A 14,769-nucleotide genomic window follows, 5' to 3' on the forward strand; every position below is an offset into this window, starting at 1 on the left:
GTTGTAGGAAACGTTTTTTTTTGCTTTTTACAGGTGATGCACAAATTATGTCCAGCGAAAAGGAGAGCATGGTCCAAAAGTCAGAGAAACAAGACGGCGAGAACAGAAGTTATTTTATTGCCTTTGCTCGAGTCTTTAGCGGAGTGGTGCGCAGAGGGCAAAGGATATTTGTTCTGGGACCGAAATATGATCCTGCAGAAGCGCTGCCGAAGGTAACATTTTCTTTTTGATATTTTTTTTCTTTTTGACCTCTGACATTTTACAAGTATGACTTCATTAAACGGGAAGCTTTCTTCTTAGGTAAAGAACGTTTTTAGTCTTCATGTTTTCTCTTAGTACATTTCTAACCACCAGAACACCAATAGAAGTAAAGAGCCTTTATTGGTGAGGTCCAGCCTCCAAACCTCCCCGGAGCACAGCTGTCCAGCATGGTCTTTGAAACGAGGTCTCCCATTGTTTCTTTTACAAATTTAGGAAGGGCCATATGCAACATATTTTACTAAATGACTACATGTCATCATTTTCTGACATCGCTGTGTATGAAGCCGCAGGAGCGAGGAACATCTCCTTACCTGCCTCCACCGGCTATGTGGAAGGAAGGAGGTGGGCAGGATGTTTACGTCCCGCTCATCTCCGCCCCTCCGCTTCTATTGGCCGCCTGCCGTGTGACATAGCTGTGACGCTGCACGACCCACCCCCTTAGGAAGGAGGCGGGTCGCCAGCCAGAGCGACGTCGCAGGGGAGGTAAGTGCGTGTGAAGCTGCCGTAGCGATAATGTTTGCTACGGCAGCTATCACTTGATATCGCATGTGCGACGGGGGCGGGGACTATTGCGATGTCGCAGCGTGCAAAGTACCCCTTACACTTTATAGTCTCACTGTCCCCTGCTTTAATCGATTTGTTTTTTAGCTTACTTTATACAAACCCTGTGTGAGTGCCTAAAACCTAGTGAGACTTCAGTGTAAAGCATGGGGTAGGTAGAAAGATGTACCCTGAACCAGTACTGGAATAGTAGGTGGATTTCAGATTACCAGAGACTACCTGTAGTTCCTAATTTTAGCTTTCTCCAGCTGCATACACTTATTATACTCAATTATTCATATTATCCTTAAGCATTTATGGCATATCTAAAGAACTGAGGGTCTTCATTTGTCTCGAGAATGAGCCTCTGAGATTCCCCAGTTAGAATAAAGCGGTGGCTGGACATGTGCATAAAAATCGTGCGGAAAATTGCAATATTCACAAACTATCGACATAAAATTTCACTGTGTAATAAGTCACTACCAGCTCGTAATACACACTTTTATGAACGACTAGCAACTAGTGATGGGCGAACCCGAACTGTAACCCTGAAAAATCCATGTCACTGTTCGGGTTCGGCCATCCAGATTTTTTTTTTTATAAAAAGGCAAAATGGCAATTCTCCTGGCACCAAAACTGCATCAAAAATGCATGTGGTTTTCAGTGCGGTTGTGCAAAGAAATGCAGATTTGGTGCAGAAACATCTACAACCAAAATCTCAATCTTAACTTAAGGATAGATTGTGGAGGGCGGTACCCTGTAATATTCTATCTTTGAGAAGGATAAGGCAGTGTACCTGAGAACCTGACCTTATAGAGAAAGTCTATTTGTGCGCCATACCCGGGTTGTTCTGGTCCGTTTGAGCTTAGTGACCTAGAACCGGGTAATGCATTTTATATCCATGATTTTATTGATTATATCATTTTAACTAGTATTATTAAAGGTTATATTTTAATATGTAAATATTTTTTCATGTCATAACATGAATGGTTTACTTCTGTTATAAAACAAAATCTCAATCTGCACACATCACCTAATCCGGTAATCTGGCATTGAGTTCGATGACTTCCCCTTAGGTGAGGTCATCGAGTTCAAGGAGTTCACCTTAGGTCAGTTTACCTGAGGTCACAGTTGGGGTACCTTGGGAACCGCCAGCTGTGACATCAGGTAAACTCCCTGACTTCACTGTCACAGCTGCAGCTCAGTCTGTGTCATTGACACCACAGTGCTTGATCACATTTTCTAATGTGACCACGCGCTGTGAACTCCGATGTATCAGAGCTGGGATCCTCGTGAGACCTTGTGTGGATTACGGCGGACCTGCAGGAGTGTTTTGGGGTCAATAAATTGAAGCAAGAGGGTGCTTTTTTATTTTTTAATAAAGGATTTTTCTCCGTTTTTTTTTTTTCTTTTTTTTTTTTCTTTCTACATAGACTATTTGTAATGGTCTTGTAGACCCCTACCCATTACTAACCTTGGGCTTAATGAGAGCTGTGATTTTTTTTTGACAAATCATAGCTGTGATTTACCGCTTATATTTCCTCGATTGCCACTGCTCCAGGGAAATTGGGATGAGCCGGGTAAAGCACTGTTTGTTTTGTTTTTTTGTTTAAATAATTAAAAAAAAGCCACATGGGATCTCTCCTATTTTGATACACAGCCAAGATAATGCACATGGCTGTGGGCTGCAGCCTCCAGCTGTCTGCTTTATCTGTGCAGGGTATTAAAATACGAGGTACCACATGCCATTTTTTGCAAATTATTTATTTTTACACTGCCCTCCGGAGATCCAGACAGCTACTGTGAGGGCAACCAGTCACAGACACTTTCAGAGGGGCTGGGAGGGGAATGAAGTGACTGTATGAGAGCTAATGATCGACTCGGAAGCAATGTGACAGTCTTGCGGAAACTCATTAAGTATAATTTTCTTGCTTTAATCTTCATTTTGCCTCCTTTTACATCCCCCTAGCCTTTACGAACGCCATTTTAGAAGATCGGGTCCCTTAGACTTTTACTGGTTTTGGCGTATAGGGTCCAGTTCGCGTTCAAACCTGATTTTTTTTTTAATGTCCGGCCGTACCTGCTGAACCTGAATATATGCAGATTCGCCCATCTCTACCACCAACTTTCCATTTACCGCAACAGAAATTTTTTGAGTGAACATTTGCTTGTGTAATAATGAGCTTATAAGCACGATAACGATGTGATAACTATTCGGTCGACAATCGATGTCGTTTAAAAATGTTCCTGTCTAATGGGACCTTAAGATCCTTTCATTGTCTATGCCACTGCTAGAGATGGTTGATTACAGCGCTACCTCTTACCATCCAATAGACAATGATGAGATACCCAGATACCAGTTCGTATACCCAGTCACCGATCGATTCGAACAAGGAATTTCAGAAACCCATACTTGGGGGCGGTGCGGATCCCAACAGTCGGAATCCTACCACCTATCCCAGGGGTGGGGAACCTTTTTACTGCTGGGGGCCATTTGACAATTTCTACCAACCTTTGGGGGTTGCACCAAATTATCAATGTGAAAATAACCCTGCTATATTTGGTCAAACAATTAATTAACTCACCCATACTGTAGTGGTCGGAGCTGCTTCTCTTTGGTTGTGATGTTTGATGCTACTAATCATGTTTCTTCTGACAACTGCTTTTCCAGGTTTGTCTTGGTCAGGAGCGCAGTCAACTCTTTGTGATAAGATTGGTAAATCATACACATCACATAACAAACGCTGTATATACATCACAGGAGATGCTGGAGGCACATACATCACTGGAGGGCATATACATCATATAGGACACGCTGGGACTGATGTATACACATCAGATAGGAGATGCTGGGGCTGCTGTATATACATCACACACACACTGCTGAGCACGCTGACACTGGGCAGTGGCGCATGTGGTGATTCAAAGAGTTGGCAGCCTAGAAGACCACAGCGGCGGACCCAGCACTGCAGCCCCCGGGGAGCCGCATAAAAGGTCATTGGCCCGCTGGCCGGAGGTTCCCCAGCCCTGACCTATCCTCTGGATAAATTATAACTTTACATGTTGGAAATAATCCTTTAAGGTACCTTCTTGTGTTTGCTCATTTTGCTCTATATGTATCTGTAGTCAGTTTGCTTTACCCTCTGGCCATATGATAGACAACCATAACTTTTCCCTTTAAATAATGTCTCTGTGGCAGATTATTGAATGTGAAGTAAGCCAGACATTTGTTTCTAGCCGAGTTGCTTCATTTAAAATATTGTTTGTTCTTATTGTCATCTGTGCTGTCTATAAGAGGGGGCGATGCCAGTCCAAGCGATCTCCAAACAAGCATATGTTCACATGATAACACAAGGAGCTGGTCTGTTTATTTCTGATGAATGTGCGACTGGGCAGACTTCATCGTCTTGATAAAACTGTCATGCAGAGTGATGGTGACCACAGGGCAGAAGTTCTTCTGGCCTTCACATATGATGAAGGCCCTAGGACAGCTCGCTGGAACAAGAGTCCTTCATTTTGTTGTATAATTAATGCCGACTTGTAGCTGCTGATTCGCCATATGGTTAACAGAAGGAGAAGATTGAAAGCTTACTGTTTTTTTTGTTTTTTTTTTCCCCAAACCGCTCTATACAAATGGTACTGTTGATTTTGTATAATAGAGCTGAAAAAAGACACCTTCTATCTACCATTTCTGATGCTCCAAGGAGTTTGGCTAACGTATTACAATGACAGTGTTCTGGCGTCTTAAGGCCGCTTTACACGCTGCGACATTGCTCAAGTGATCTCGTTGGGGTCACGGAATTTGTGACGCACATCCGGTCGCTTTAGCGATGTCTTTGCGTGTGACACCTATGAGCGATTTTGAATCGTCGCAAAAACGGTCAAAATCGCTAATCGATGACATGCCCCCCTATTCTCGAATATCGCTGCTGATCGGTGTCCAAAGTAATTCGTCGCTCCTGTGGCAGCACATATCGCTATGTGTGACACTACAGGAACGAGGAACCTTACCTTACCGGCGGCCGCCCGCAATGAGGAAGCAAGGAGGTGGGCGGGATGTTACGTCCCGCTCATCTCCGCCCCTCTGCTTCTATTGGGCGGCGGTTCGGTGACAATGCTGTGACGTCGCTGTGACCCTTAGAAAGGAGGCGGTTCGCCGGTCACAGCGACGTCACTAGGCAGGTAAAGTAGTGTAACGGGTCCGCGCTATGTTGTGCGCTACGGGCAGCGATTTGCCCGTGTCGCACAACAGATGGGGGCGGGTACGCACGCTAGCGATATCGGTCACGATATCGCAGCTTGTAAAGCGGCCTTTAGCCTCTGTTCACACCAGAGTTTTTAATTCCATTGTTCGGTTCCATCACATGTGAGGAACAATTAAAATTGACGGATCTGACGGATCTGCAATTCAATTACATGATAGACACCCATATCATGTGCAAGAGCCCATTGGCTAGCCTTTCTCAGGAGACTGAGAAGGCTGAGAGGAGACTTGGTAGCGGTCTACAAATATCTGAAAGGTTGGTCACAGAGCAGAGGGAACTACCCTATTGTCATTAGCACAAGGACGGACAAGAAGCAATGGGATGAAACTTAAAGGAAGGAGATTCAGATTAGACATTAGGAAAAACTTTCTGACAGTGAGGGCAGTCAGAGAGTGGAACAGGCTACCACGGGAGGTAGTGAGCTCTCTATCAATGGAAATCTTCAAGCAGAAACTGGATAAATATATAGCTGGGATGATTTAGGAAAACCTGCACTCACAAGGGGTTGGACCCGATGGCCCTTGAGGTCCCTTCCAAGTTTACCATTCTATGATTCTATGACTATACATAAAAAATAAAATGATGCTTACTCTTTAATTCATAAATCAATAAAACCCATGGAAGTAAGATATATTACAAAGTTGTCTTTTTTTAATCAGAGAAATCTGCTTCTTTCTCCTTATGGATGGAGCTTTCACTCTCAAAGGGTAAAATCTGTATTCAGTGAAGACAGGCTGTCACATTACTGAGAAAGGATAGGTATTTTAATTGATGCCTATGATAGTCTATGGAGGAGGGAGGAGCTGGAGGCAGAGACAGACATTGTACTGCAGGGTCTCCTGAAATTACCGCTACATTTTAAGTCCATTTGTTTTGTTTCCATGAATGTGGAAACCAAAGCTCACTGTGCTTCCTTATGCCAGATCTGCAGTCATGAGGGTCTAGCACCACGTCTCAGAAGGAGTAAAGAAGAAAAAACGCAGTATATGTAGCAGTTATGAAAGTCTCTTCTATAAGACTTGTATTTAGATCTTCTTCATTAGAGACCCTGTAGCACTTTAACACTTTCTCAGTTTGGTAATAATCCAATACAAAAAGAAAATATAATCTAATTCTTCTTATATCCTGTACAGGAGCCAAAGCATATTTGGGGAAAAAAATGATGGAAATCAAAAAGTTTACGACATGTTCAAATAAGTCTGTGTGACTGGAGAGTGATATCAGTAATGAAGAGAAATACAACCTAATGGAGTAAACTGGCACATGCTCCAGCTCTCCTCACGAAACTCTGCCTAAGCCGACCCTCCACACCATTTACACTGCTTTATGGGGCACTTTGTGGCTGAGATGCTGTGGTTCCCAAGTGCTGTTCAATAATGCCTCAAATAAGAGTGGAATATTTAGCAGGAAAGAAACTTCACACACCAACCAGTTGCAACGGTGGCATTTTAGGCTAGTTTCACACTTGCGTTGTGCGGCATCCGTTGCATTGCGTTGTGTGACAGATGTAACGGATGCGTTGCATATAGTGGCACAACTGATGCGATGGATGCTGCAAAACAACGGTATTAGTTGTAGCTTTTTTTTTTTCAACAATTACTCAACTCAGCATGCGCAGTTGTGTAAAAACAGATGCGTCACAGGAATCCATCAAATGACGGATTCCGCCACCATAGGCTTCCATTATAAAAATGACAGACGCCGACGGAATCCAGCACATTGTGTTTTTTTGACGCTCAGGGAAGCGCAGAAAAACGCTACATGCTGCGTTCTTTCCGCCCTGCGGTTGCAACACAGCGTCGGCCGGCGGATGCAACGCAGCGTCGGTCGGCAGATGCAACGCAGGACCATCAGTTGCAATGCGTCGTCCATACAAGTCTATGGGAAGCAGCGGAATCTGTTAATGGATTCCGCTGTTTTCCAAATCGGCGGATTGCGACTGAAGGAAAAAACGCAAATGTGAAACTAGCCTTAGCTCTTTATGTCCATAGTGACTGCGGCTATATGCAGTCTACTTATAAAGTGGGTTCAGGAGCCGAGCCTGCTCCTGCTCCATGCAGCATGGGTATCAGGGTGCTTGCTCCGATCACTTCAGTTTAACCACTAAAATGCCACAACTGGGACCACTTCCTGAAGACCTCCTTATTTGTCATAATATTGGGATTTGTAGAAGACCAGTAATATTGCTACGTACTAAAATACTTTACTGTTGCATGTACTGTAGGTGAAATCAGGTAATCATTGATTAAAATGTACTACGGGAACAAAAAAGGAAAAAAATATTTTAAAAATCTATATTTACCTCCCCTTTAAGAAAAGAAAAAGAAAAAAATAAAGTTTAAACCATCATCCTGTTTTCCAATTGTAAACATAAAATATATAATATATACCCCAAAATGGTATAGATGAAAACATTAGCTCGGTATGGAAAGATATAAGCCCTCACATAGGACTGTCAACGTAAAAATAGAAAAGTTACAGATCCAGAACATGTAAACACAAGCTATTTTTCATGTATTTATTATTTTTTCTAAAGTTCTCCTTCTTTTTAGCCACTAATATATGAAATAAACCCTTATAAGTTTAGCATTTCTGAAATCGTTCTAAACTGGGGAGTCATGCCACCAGGTCATTTTTATCATCAATTGAAACCTTTCAAAATAAAATAAAAAAACAATGGCAGAATTGTGGTTTTGTTTTCTTTGTTCTTTTACTATTTTACTGCACTTTGACTTTTTCAGATTTTTTTGTACATTATATAGTGAAATAAATTGGGGTATTCAAAACAGCTCCATCTCAAGTTGTCATGCAAAAAATAAACCCTTATGGCTGTTAGACTTGGAAAAAGAGGAGAAATGAATGAAAATACCAGAATGTAAGAACCTTTCAGCCTTTAAGGGGTTAAAACAACCCGTTTCCCTCCCTCGTCAAATGTTTGCAATGGCAGATTGCATGGCTAGGTGCTTGGTTATATTCACCTGTGGATTTACTGATAAATTAGAAATCGATGATTTAGGGATACATCACTATACTTGTGTATGTACTTAAAGGGGTTGGCTAAGGAGGTGAAAGGTTTTACAAAATGCTTGCATTAATTGAAAAAATAAAAGACGCACTAGTCGCTTCATGCAGTCTTTTTTGCAATGCTGCATGGTTCCCCGCTGTTCTCTACTTCCTGCTTCAGGGGTAAAATCCCAACACAGGAACATGTGACCTATTCAGCCAATCACTGGTTGAAACAGGGCTCTCCTATAGCTAATGATTGGCTACAGTGATCACATGTCCCAATGAAGTGATGTCATCTCTGCAACAGAAAATGGAGACTGGCGGGGGATCAGCCAGCGTCGCAACTGGAGCTGCGTGACATCAGTGGTAGAGTATTGCTATCTTTAAGGCCGGGGCCACACTGGGTACTACTGCGATGCTCGCATGACACTCGGCTCACGCTGGCAGCACAGCAGGAGCCGAGTCTCATGCTAGTGTCCCTGCGTCTGAGGTCCGACTGTGCGTGTGGACCTCCGTTGCGGGGGGGTGGGGGGGTGGGCTGGCTCTCAGGAGGGGAGGGCTGGCACGGAGGAGGGGATGGAGGGATTTCTCTCCCTCTCTCCTCCGTTGCCGGCTATTGCGATTCTCGCTCTGCACTGGCAGTACACCGGTGTACCGCGAGTACAGTGCGATTTTTCTCTCGCCTCATTCACTTGAATGGGTGCGAGAGAAAAGAGTCTCGCTTACAATCGCAGCATGCTGTAATTGTTTTCTCGGTCCGATTAGGGCTGAGAAAATAATCGCTCATGTGCGCTGTCACACAGGCCAGAATTGGTCCGAGTGGAATGAGATGTTTTATCGCATTCCACTCGCACCGATTTTTTCGCCGTGTGGCTTAGGCCTAAAAGAAAAAAAACCCTGAGCGCTATATCAAAGATTTTACTAGATAATGCCTTTAAATAAAGCCATAAAATGTCTTCATTATTGATTTAATTGATTTATATCTATTTTTTTGGTTCAATGTTTAAAATCTAATGACAAATGTGTACTGTTGGTGCACATACATTGTGTTGGCTGGTGAATATACATCTAAATCTGGCCAGGCATTATTCATTTCTGCTTGGCATTCTTTGAGAAGGAGGAACAATAATGTGATCCAGTGTGTAATGGACACCATCTGTTTTGAGATTGCTGTGCATGTTTTAACAGAAGGTTATGCGCTAGAGTTGACTAAGCCCATTACCTCCTATGATTTCAGCGGTGGCAGGGTTTACATTTCCAGGTCTGCTGACTGCTCTGTGTGCAGTAGATAAGTTCGGAGGGTTAGCAATGAGACCGGCCTTTCCCAAAGATTCTGTTGTTACAGTAATTGTATCTATTAGTGGAAGTCAGCATGAGGCTGATTGAATGTATAATTGACTTGCAACTGGCTTCTACATACTGAAATGATGAATAATGCCAGGAAAGCCGGTATTTCTTTCAATGACATCAGTGGATTAAACTCTGATATTTCAATCAATATCTTTTTTTCCTTTATAAGAGGCAACTCCAGGATCTCTGTGAAATCACCCGCCACGCAGCCCCACTTGTTTATGTATGACCATAGAATGTCACTGACATGTATATAAACTGTAATTGTAGAATTGCATGTTCCGATGACACATGCTGCACCTCTCCCCCTTGCACAGACGATGTGCCTTGGAACACTTCTGCCAAGAGGTCCTTAATATGTTGTTTTGTGTTTTTGCATACCTTACTAACTGTGTAAGTGACTGTTTATGTTCTTAAAGGGAAACTCAGTAGGATTTCATCCCCTCCTATACTATATGTGCATGTAGCTCTTTCAAAGACAAGTCCATCAATACCTTTACATGACCAGTCCATTCCCCTTTACTGAGAAATAATCATTTACACTGATATGCAAATGAGGTGTAGAGCTATTTGTAGATCTGAAACCTCTTTCACTCCAGATCTATTCCCCACTCAGCTCCACCACCTCCTGCTTGACTGACAGAGTATATGCTGTGTGACTTTAGGCAAAGTAGCAGTCAGTCAAGCAGTAAGTGCTGGATGGGAAATAGAGCTGGAGTGACAGAGGCTTCAGATGTAAAATAGCTCCTTAGCCTCATTTTGCATATCAAGTCAAACACAGACCCTCTGGCGTCTACCTCTGCTATGAGGTCTAGCTTGTGCTCAACCTTGTGTGTAAGCTCCCCTGATGAGTCCACCAACGAAACACGTAGGGAAGTCAGGAGCATGTTTATCGGGGAATTCTCAGGGGTACCGTGTGGCTGTCTGATATAGCTCCCCCGACAGATCCCGTATGGTGTATTCTTGAAGGACCTCGCCGGGATTCATATTCACTTCCGGTGAGATTGTTCCTATTTATTTTGACACCTTTTTTTGAAAATTGGGTGACACTCTTCTGGATTCATGTATTGTAATATTGAATATGAGGTCGCCTTGCTTATTTATATAGAGGTTCTAAGAATACACAGGGGTGGAACTAGCGCTTTCCTTATATAACCAGTTTAGTGTTAATTAATGTGGTTTATAATTGACCCCCTGTATAAAGGTCACACTTAGGCACAGTAGTGGAGCTAGAAGTTCCCCTGTGTGTATATGACATATCTTATTATTATACCTTTATTATTAGGCATGCTCCAATCTTTAGACATCTTTGAGTCCAAGGATCAGCAAGTTTATTCCCAGGCCTGTGCTTGACACAGAAGAGAGTTTGTCGGTACATGGCCAGTGCTGCATGGGAAGGGGGCTGGCTGACTGACTCATTTCAATAGTCCGCTTCACTGTCATAGCTGACTTATACGCAGATATAGGGCTATAGAAATTAATTAGTCAACTCTTCAACATATTCACAACACTGATAATGACAATGGAAACTCTTGATATATTAATATTGGGAGCAGATCTAAAAAATATCTTTTAAAGTAAACAACACCTTTGAAGAGGTTTTCCCATGAACAAAGCTAATTCTAAAATTCATTTTAATCAATAGATATTGGATCTATTGATATTCCTATATATGTGCCCCTGCTGTGTACTGTGTAATGGCTGTGTCTGACTGTACAGGGATATGGTCTGACCATACCACAGCTTCTGGGCAGGGAAGGACACAAAAGAAAGTACACAGACATTACAGCACGGGATAATAGATTCTTTTTGTGAGGTAAAACGTTTACTTGTTGTTAAAAAATGTTTTTCCTAAAAAAAAAAAAAAAAAAAAAAAGAATATATCATTTGCAATCCCATGCTGGAATGTCTTTATACTCTTCTTTTTTTTTTTTTTTCCCTTCGCCTGCTCAGGAGATGTGGTATCGTCAGACACAGCCATTACACAGTACACAGCAGGGGCGCATGTGTAGGATTATCTCAGCACAGGAACATTTTTTTTTTGTTTTGAACACATCCAATTGTGGAACTTTAAATTCCAAGATCTATTGATTAAAATGAACTTTGTGTTAAAAACCCTTTTAAAGTTCTTAACAGATTACCGTACTTCTTCCCCAAAAAAAACATTATGTTCTCATTTCAGTTACCATCGGATTGCCCCATTAATGCTGACATCTCTGCCATTCCGCACATGACTTGCTGCACCCTGGACAGCCTTTATCTTCTGATGGGTCGTGAACTAGAAGATTTAGAGGAGGTACCAGCAGGCAACGTCTTGGGTATGTCTTAATTTTCACTTTTTTTATATACACTAAAGGCTGTAAACTACAATGTGATAGTTTAGGGTTAACTGTAGTTTAGAATGCTTTCTGTCTAACAAAAATTCATGGTATGGTCATATATGCAACATCCAAGCTTGTATAAAAGGGAACCTGTGATGTCCGTAAATACTATTTACCTGCAGATATAAGGGTAATCTGAAGTTAAATAACACTTAAAGGGAATCTGTCACCAGGTTTTTGCCACCTAATCTGAGAGCAGCATAACGTAAGGGCAGAGATCCTGATTCTAGTGATGTGTCACTTACTGGGCTGCTTAGTGTAGTTTTGATAAAATCACTGATTAATCAGCAGTAGATTAACATTAGATGACTACTTGGCATGTTGCCTGGTAGCCCAGCATATTCATAAGCTCTGTATAACTGCTAGATCTACAGCAGAGAAAACATTGATTTTATCAAAATGGCAGCAAACAGCTCAGTAAGTGACACATCAGTGGAATCAGGGTCTCTGTCTCTACATTACGCTGCTCTGAGACGGGGGAGCAAAAACCTGGTGACAGATTCCCTTTAAATCTATTTAGCAGTCTTGCTGGAGCAGTGGCTTCATGAAGAAAATAGATGGTACAAGGAGAGATTGATCTCCTTTCAATACTCAGTAGCACGCTGTAATTCTCTCTAGCACCTTGATTGACAGCCGGCTTTGCAGCGTATGTGAGCAGCGTGTGTGTGCAGAACTGTCTAACAAGGTGCCAGGGAGAGATTACAGCGCACTCACTGCGTAGTGAAAAGTGGCTGTAATCTCTTCCTGTACCACGTCAATAAGTGGCAGCAAGCGGCTTCTGGGAGAATAAAACATCATTTTCTCCCTGTAGCCACTGTTCCTTTAATCTGACCACATAACTATTTACCTGCAGATTACCCCTATTATTTGCATTTTGTTTTTCTAGATGTGATGGGTTCCTTTTAAATGAAGGGTAATGGGGACTATTATTCCTAATATTGAGTGGTCCTCCAAAACCTATTGTATGTTTTATACTGACCAAATTGAGGTCATCTCAGCGCTTTATTATCTGTTTTTGAAGCAATAGGTAACTCTTCTTGATGTGGACTATGTAATATCTGTGATTGATCAGTATAGTTGATGATTCCGGTCTGTACTTTACATTGATACTGTAGAGATTTTAGTGAGATTGTTACAAGTTTCTCCATGTTTTTGAGAATGTGGCACATTTCAGCACTTGGCCTGCCATATGCATTACTATCACACAATCGCCTTTCATAGTATACACCAGACCCGGACTCCTATATGTTCTGGCATTTATGTAAACATTCAATCAGTGATAAAATGGGCTAAATATAGGATGTGTTCTCTGCCATCTGCTCATGTGAAATATAGTGGAAATTAAGTTTCCAAAACTGTGTCATGGAAAGTTAGAATTTGTTCCAGATGTGGGGATTCTTCTCCCCCTCTTAACGACATGCCTGTTCCAGAACGTGAGGGAACCTCGATGCGGTAACTCGATATGTTCAATCAGTAAAGAACTAAACATGGATGGTTATTACAGCTGAAGGGAATCGCATTATTAATGCCTATACATTCACCACTGCAAATCAGCTTTACCTTTAGTGACCCGATGTTTACATGTTTAATCAGCTCTACCCTCACCCACTGTATCCTCACCTATCCCTTGTAGACTGTGAGCCCTCGCGGGCAGGGACCTCGATCCTCCTGTACCAGTCTGTGCCTTGTATTGTTTATGATTATTGTACTTGTCCCTATTATATGTACCCCTTTCACATGTAAAGCGCCATGGAATTGATGGCGCTATAATAATAAATAATAATAATGTTAAGGAATTGCACGCCAGCCTTTCCCTTCTTTACTCTTATTATAATAAGAGTAAAGAAGGGAAAGGCTGGCGTGCAATTCCTTAACATTATTATTTATCCAAACTTTTTCTTTTACAATAGGAAGCAATTCTAGTAATATAGTGACGCTCCTCATCACTGTACTTTGCTGAGAGCTTCCAGAGAGCAGCTATGGATAATTTCTGTTTTATGCCCATGGACAGCACAGAAGTGCTGTGCCGAGGAGCACAGCTGTAAGGAAATTCATCTCCTTGTGGCTGCTGTCTATTGCTTCCACTATATAAAGCAACCATGCTTCTTCCCATTATGACTACATCCGCAAAATCAAGGTAAAAGCCAAGCTAATCCGCAATATGGCAGGTTTATTTAACAAGATGTGGTACAATTCTAAGGAAGGCATTTTATAAAGTTTGGATAAAATTGTTTTTTAGAACACACTTTTTTTCTTGGACATATCTAGCAGACTTCTGCCATTGATTTATATACCCTTTGCACTGCTGAAGTTAAAATGGGCACATTAATACCCTTAGCCAAACGGTTGGACGGGAAAAGCTCCTCGCATATACTTCAACATTCTCATTGGCCTTCTTTCACCAGACAGGCCAAAAAGTGCTAACTGAGTTTCCTCAGCAGGCCACTGTCTGAAAAAAGCATACTCAATGTTGCACTCACCTTCCACTCCCCCATCTCATGCATCTAGACTGTGGCGACTGTCATATATATACCTCCTGTGCAAATTCACCAGCAGCTGCATTGCTACCTGTTACAAATGAACAGTTAGTTCTTTAGAGGGGTAGTGTAAAGTTATTAAAGTGCTTTAGCTTTGTAGACCGCATGAAAATTAACAAGTTTGTAATTGACTTACTCTTTTTATTTATTTTGCTGTGGGAGCTTTTCTCTTTTATAGTGTACAGTTTGTTTCCATGGAGCTCAGCCACTGGTGCCTGCACAGACCATGGCCAAGTGTGTGCAGTAGTTACATTCCAGGAGAGGCGATAACTCCTAATGTACCATCAGGTCTCTCCAGCCAATTGATTTCTATAGTGCAGTTATCTGCTTAACTCCCCACCTCTCTGTTTGATCTCCTCACGAGCTGTTTTTTTTATAAATCTTGCAAAATAATCCACCTTTTCCATTGGCTGCTTTCAGAGCAGGTCT

The 14,769-nt window shown here is 42.0% G+C and overlaps 1 protein-coding gene across 1 annotated transcript in view; it reads left to right on the forward strand.

The window, feature by feature from the left end:
- Nucleotides 1-14,769, forward strand: part of EFL1 (elongation factor like GTPase 1) — a 472,312-nt gene that overhangs the window by 186,943 nt on the left and 270,600 nt on the right. Inside the window, exons 14-15 of the mRNA XM_075345858.1 lie at nt 34-212; nt 11,605-11,740. Of these exons, the coding sequence (XP_075201973.1) occupies nt 34-212; nt 11,605-11,740 (315 nt within the window). The remainder of the gene's footprint in view (nt 1-33; nt 213-11,604; nt 11,741-14,769) is intronic.

The sequence above is a fragment of the Anomaloglossus baeobatrachus genome, chromosome 4 (assembly GCF_048569485.1).
Source record: "Anomaloglossus baeobatrachus isolate aAnoBae1 chromosome 4, aAnoBae1.hap1, whole genome shotgun sequence".
Lineage (NCBI taxonomy): Eukaryota > Metazoa > Chordata > Amphibia > Anura > Aromobatidae > Anomaloglossus > Anomaloglossus baeobatrachus.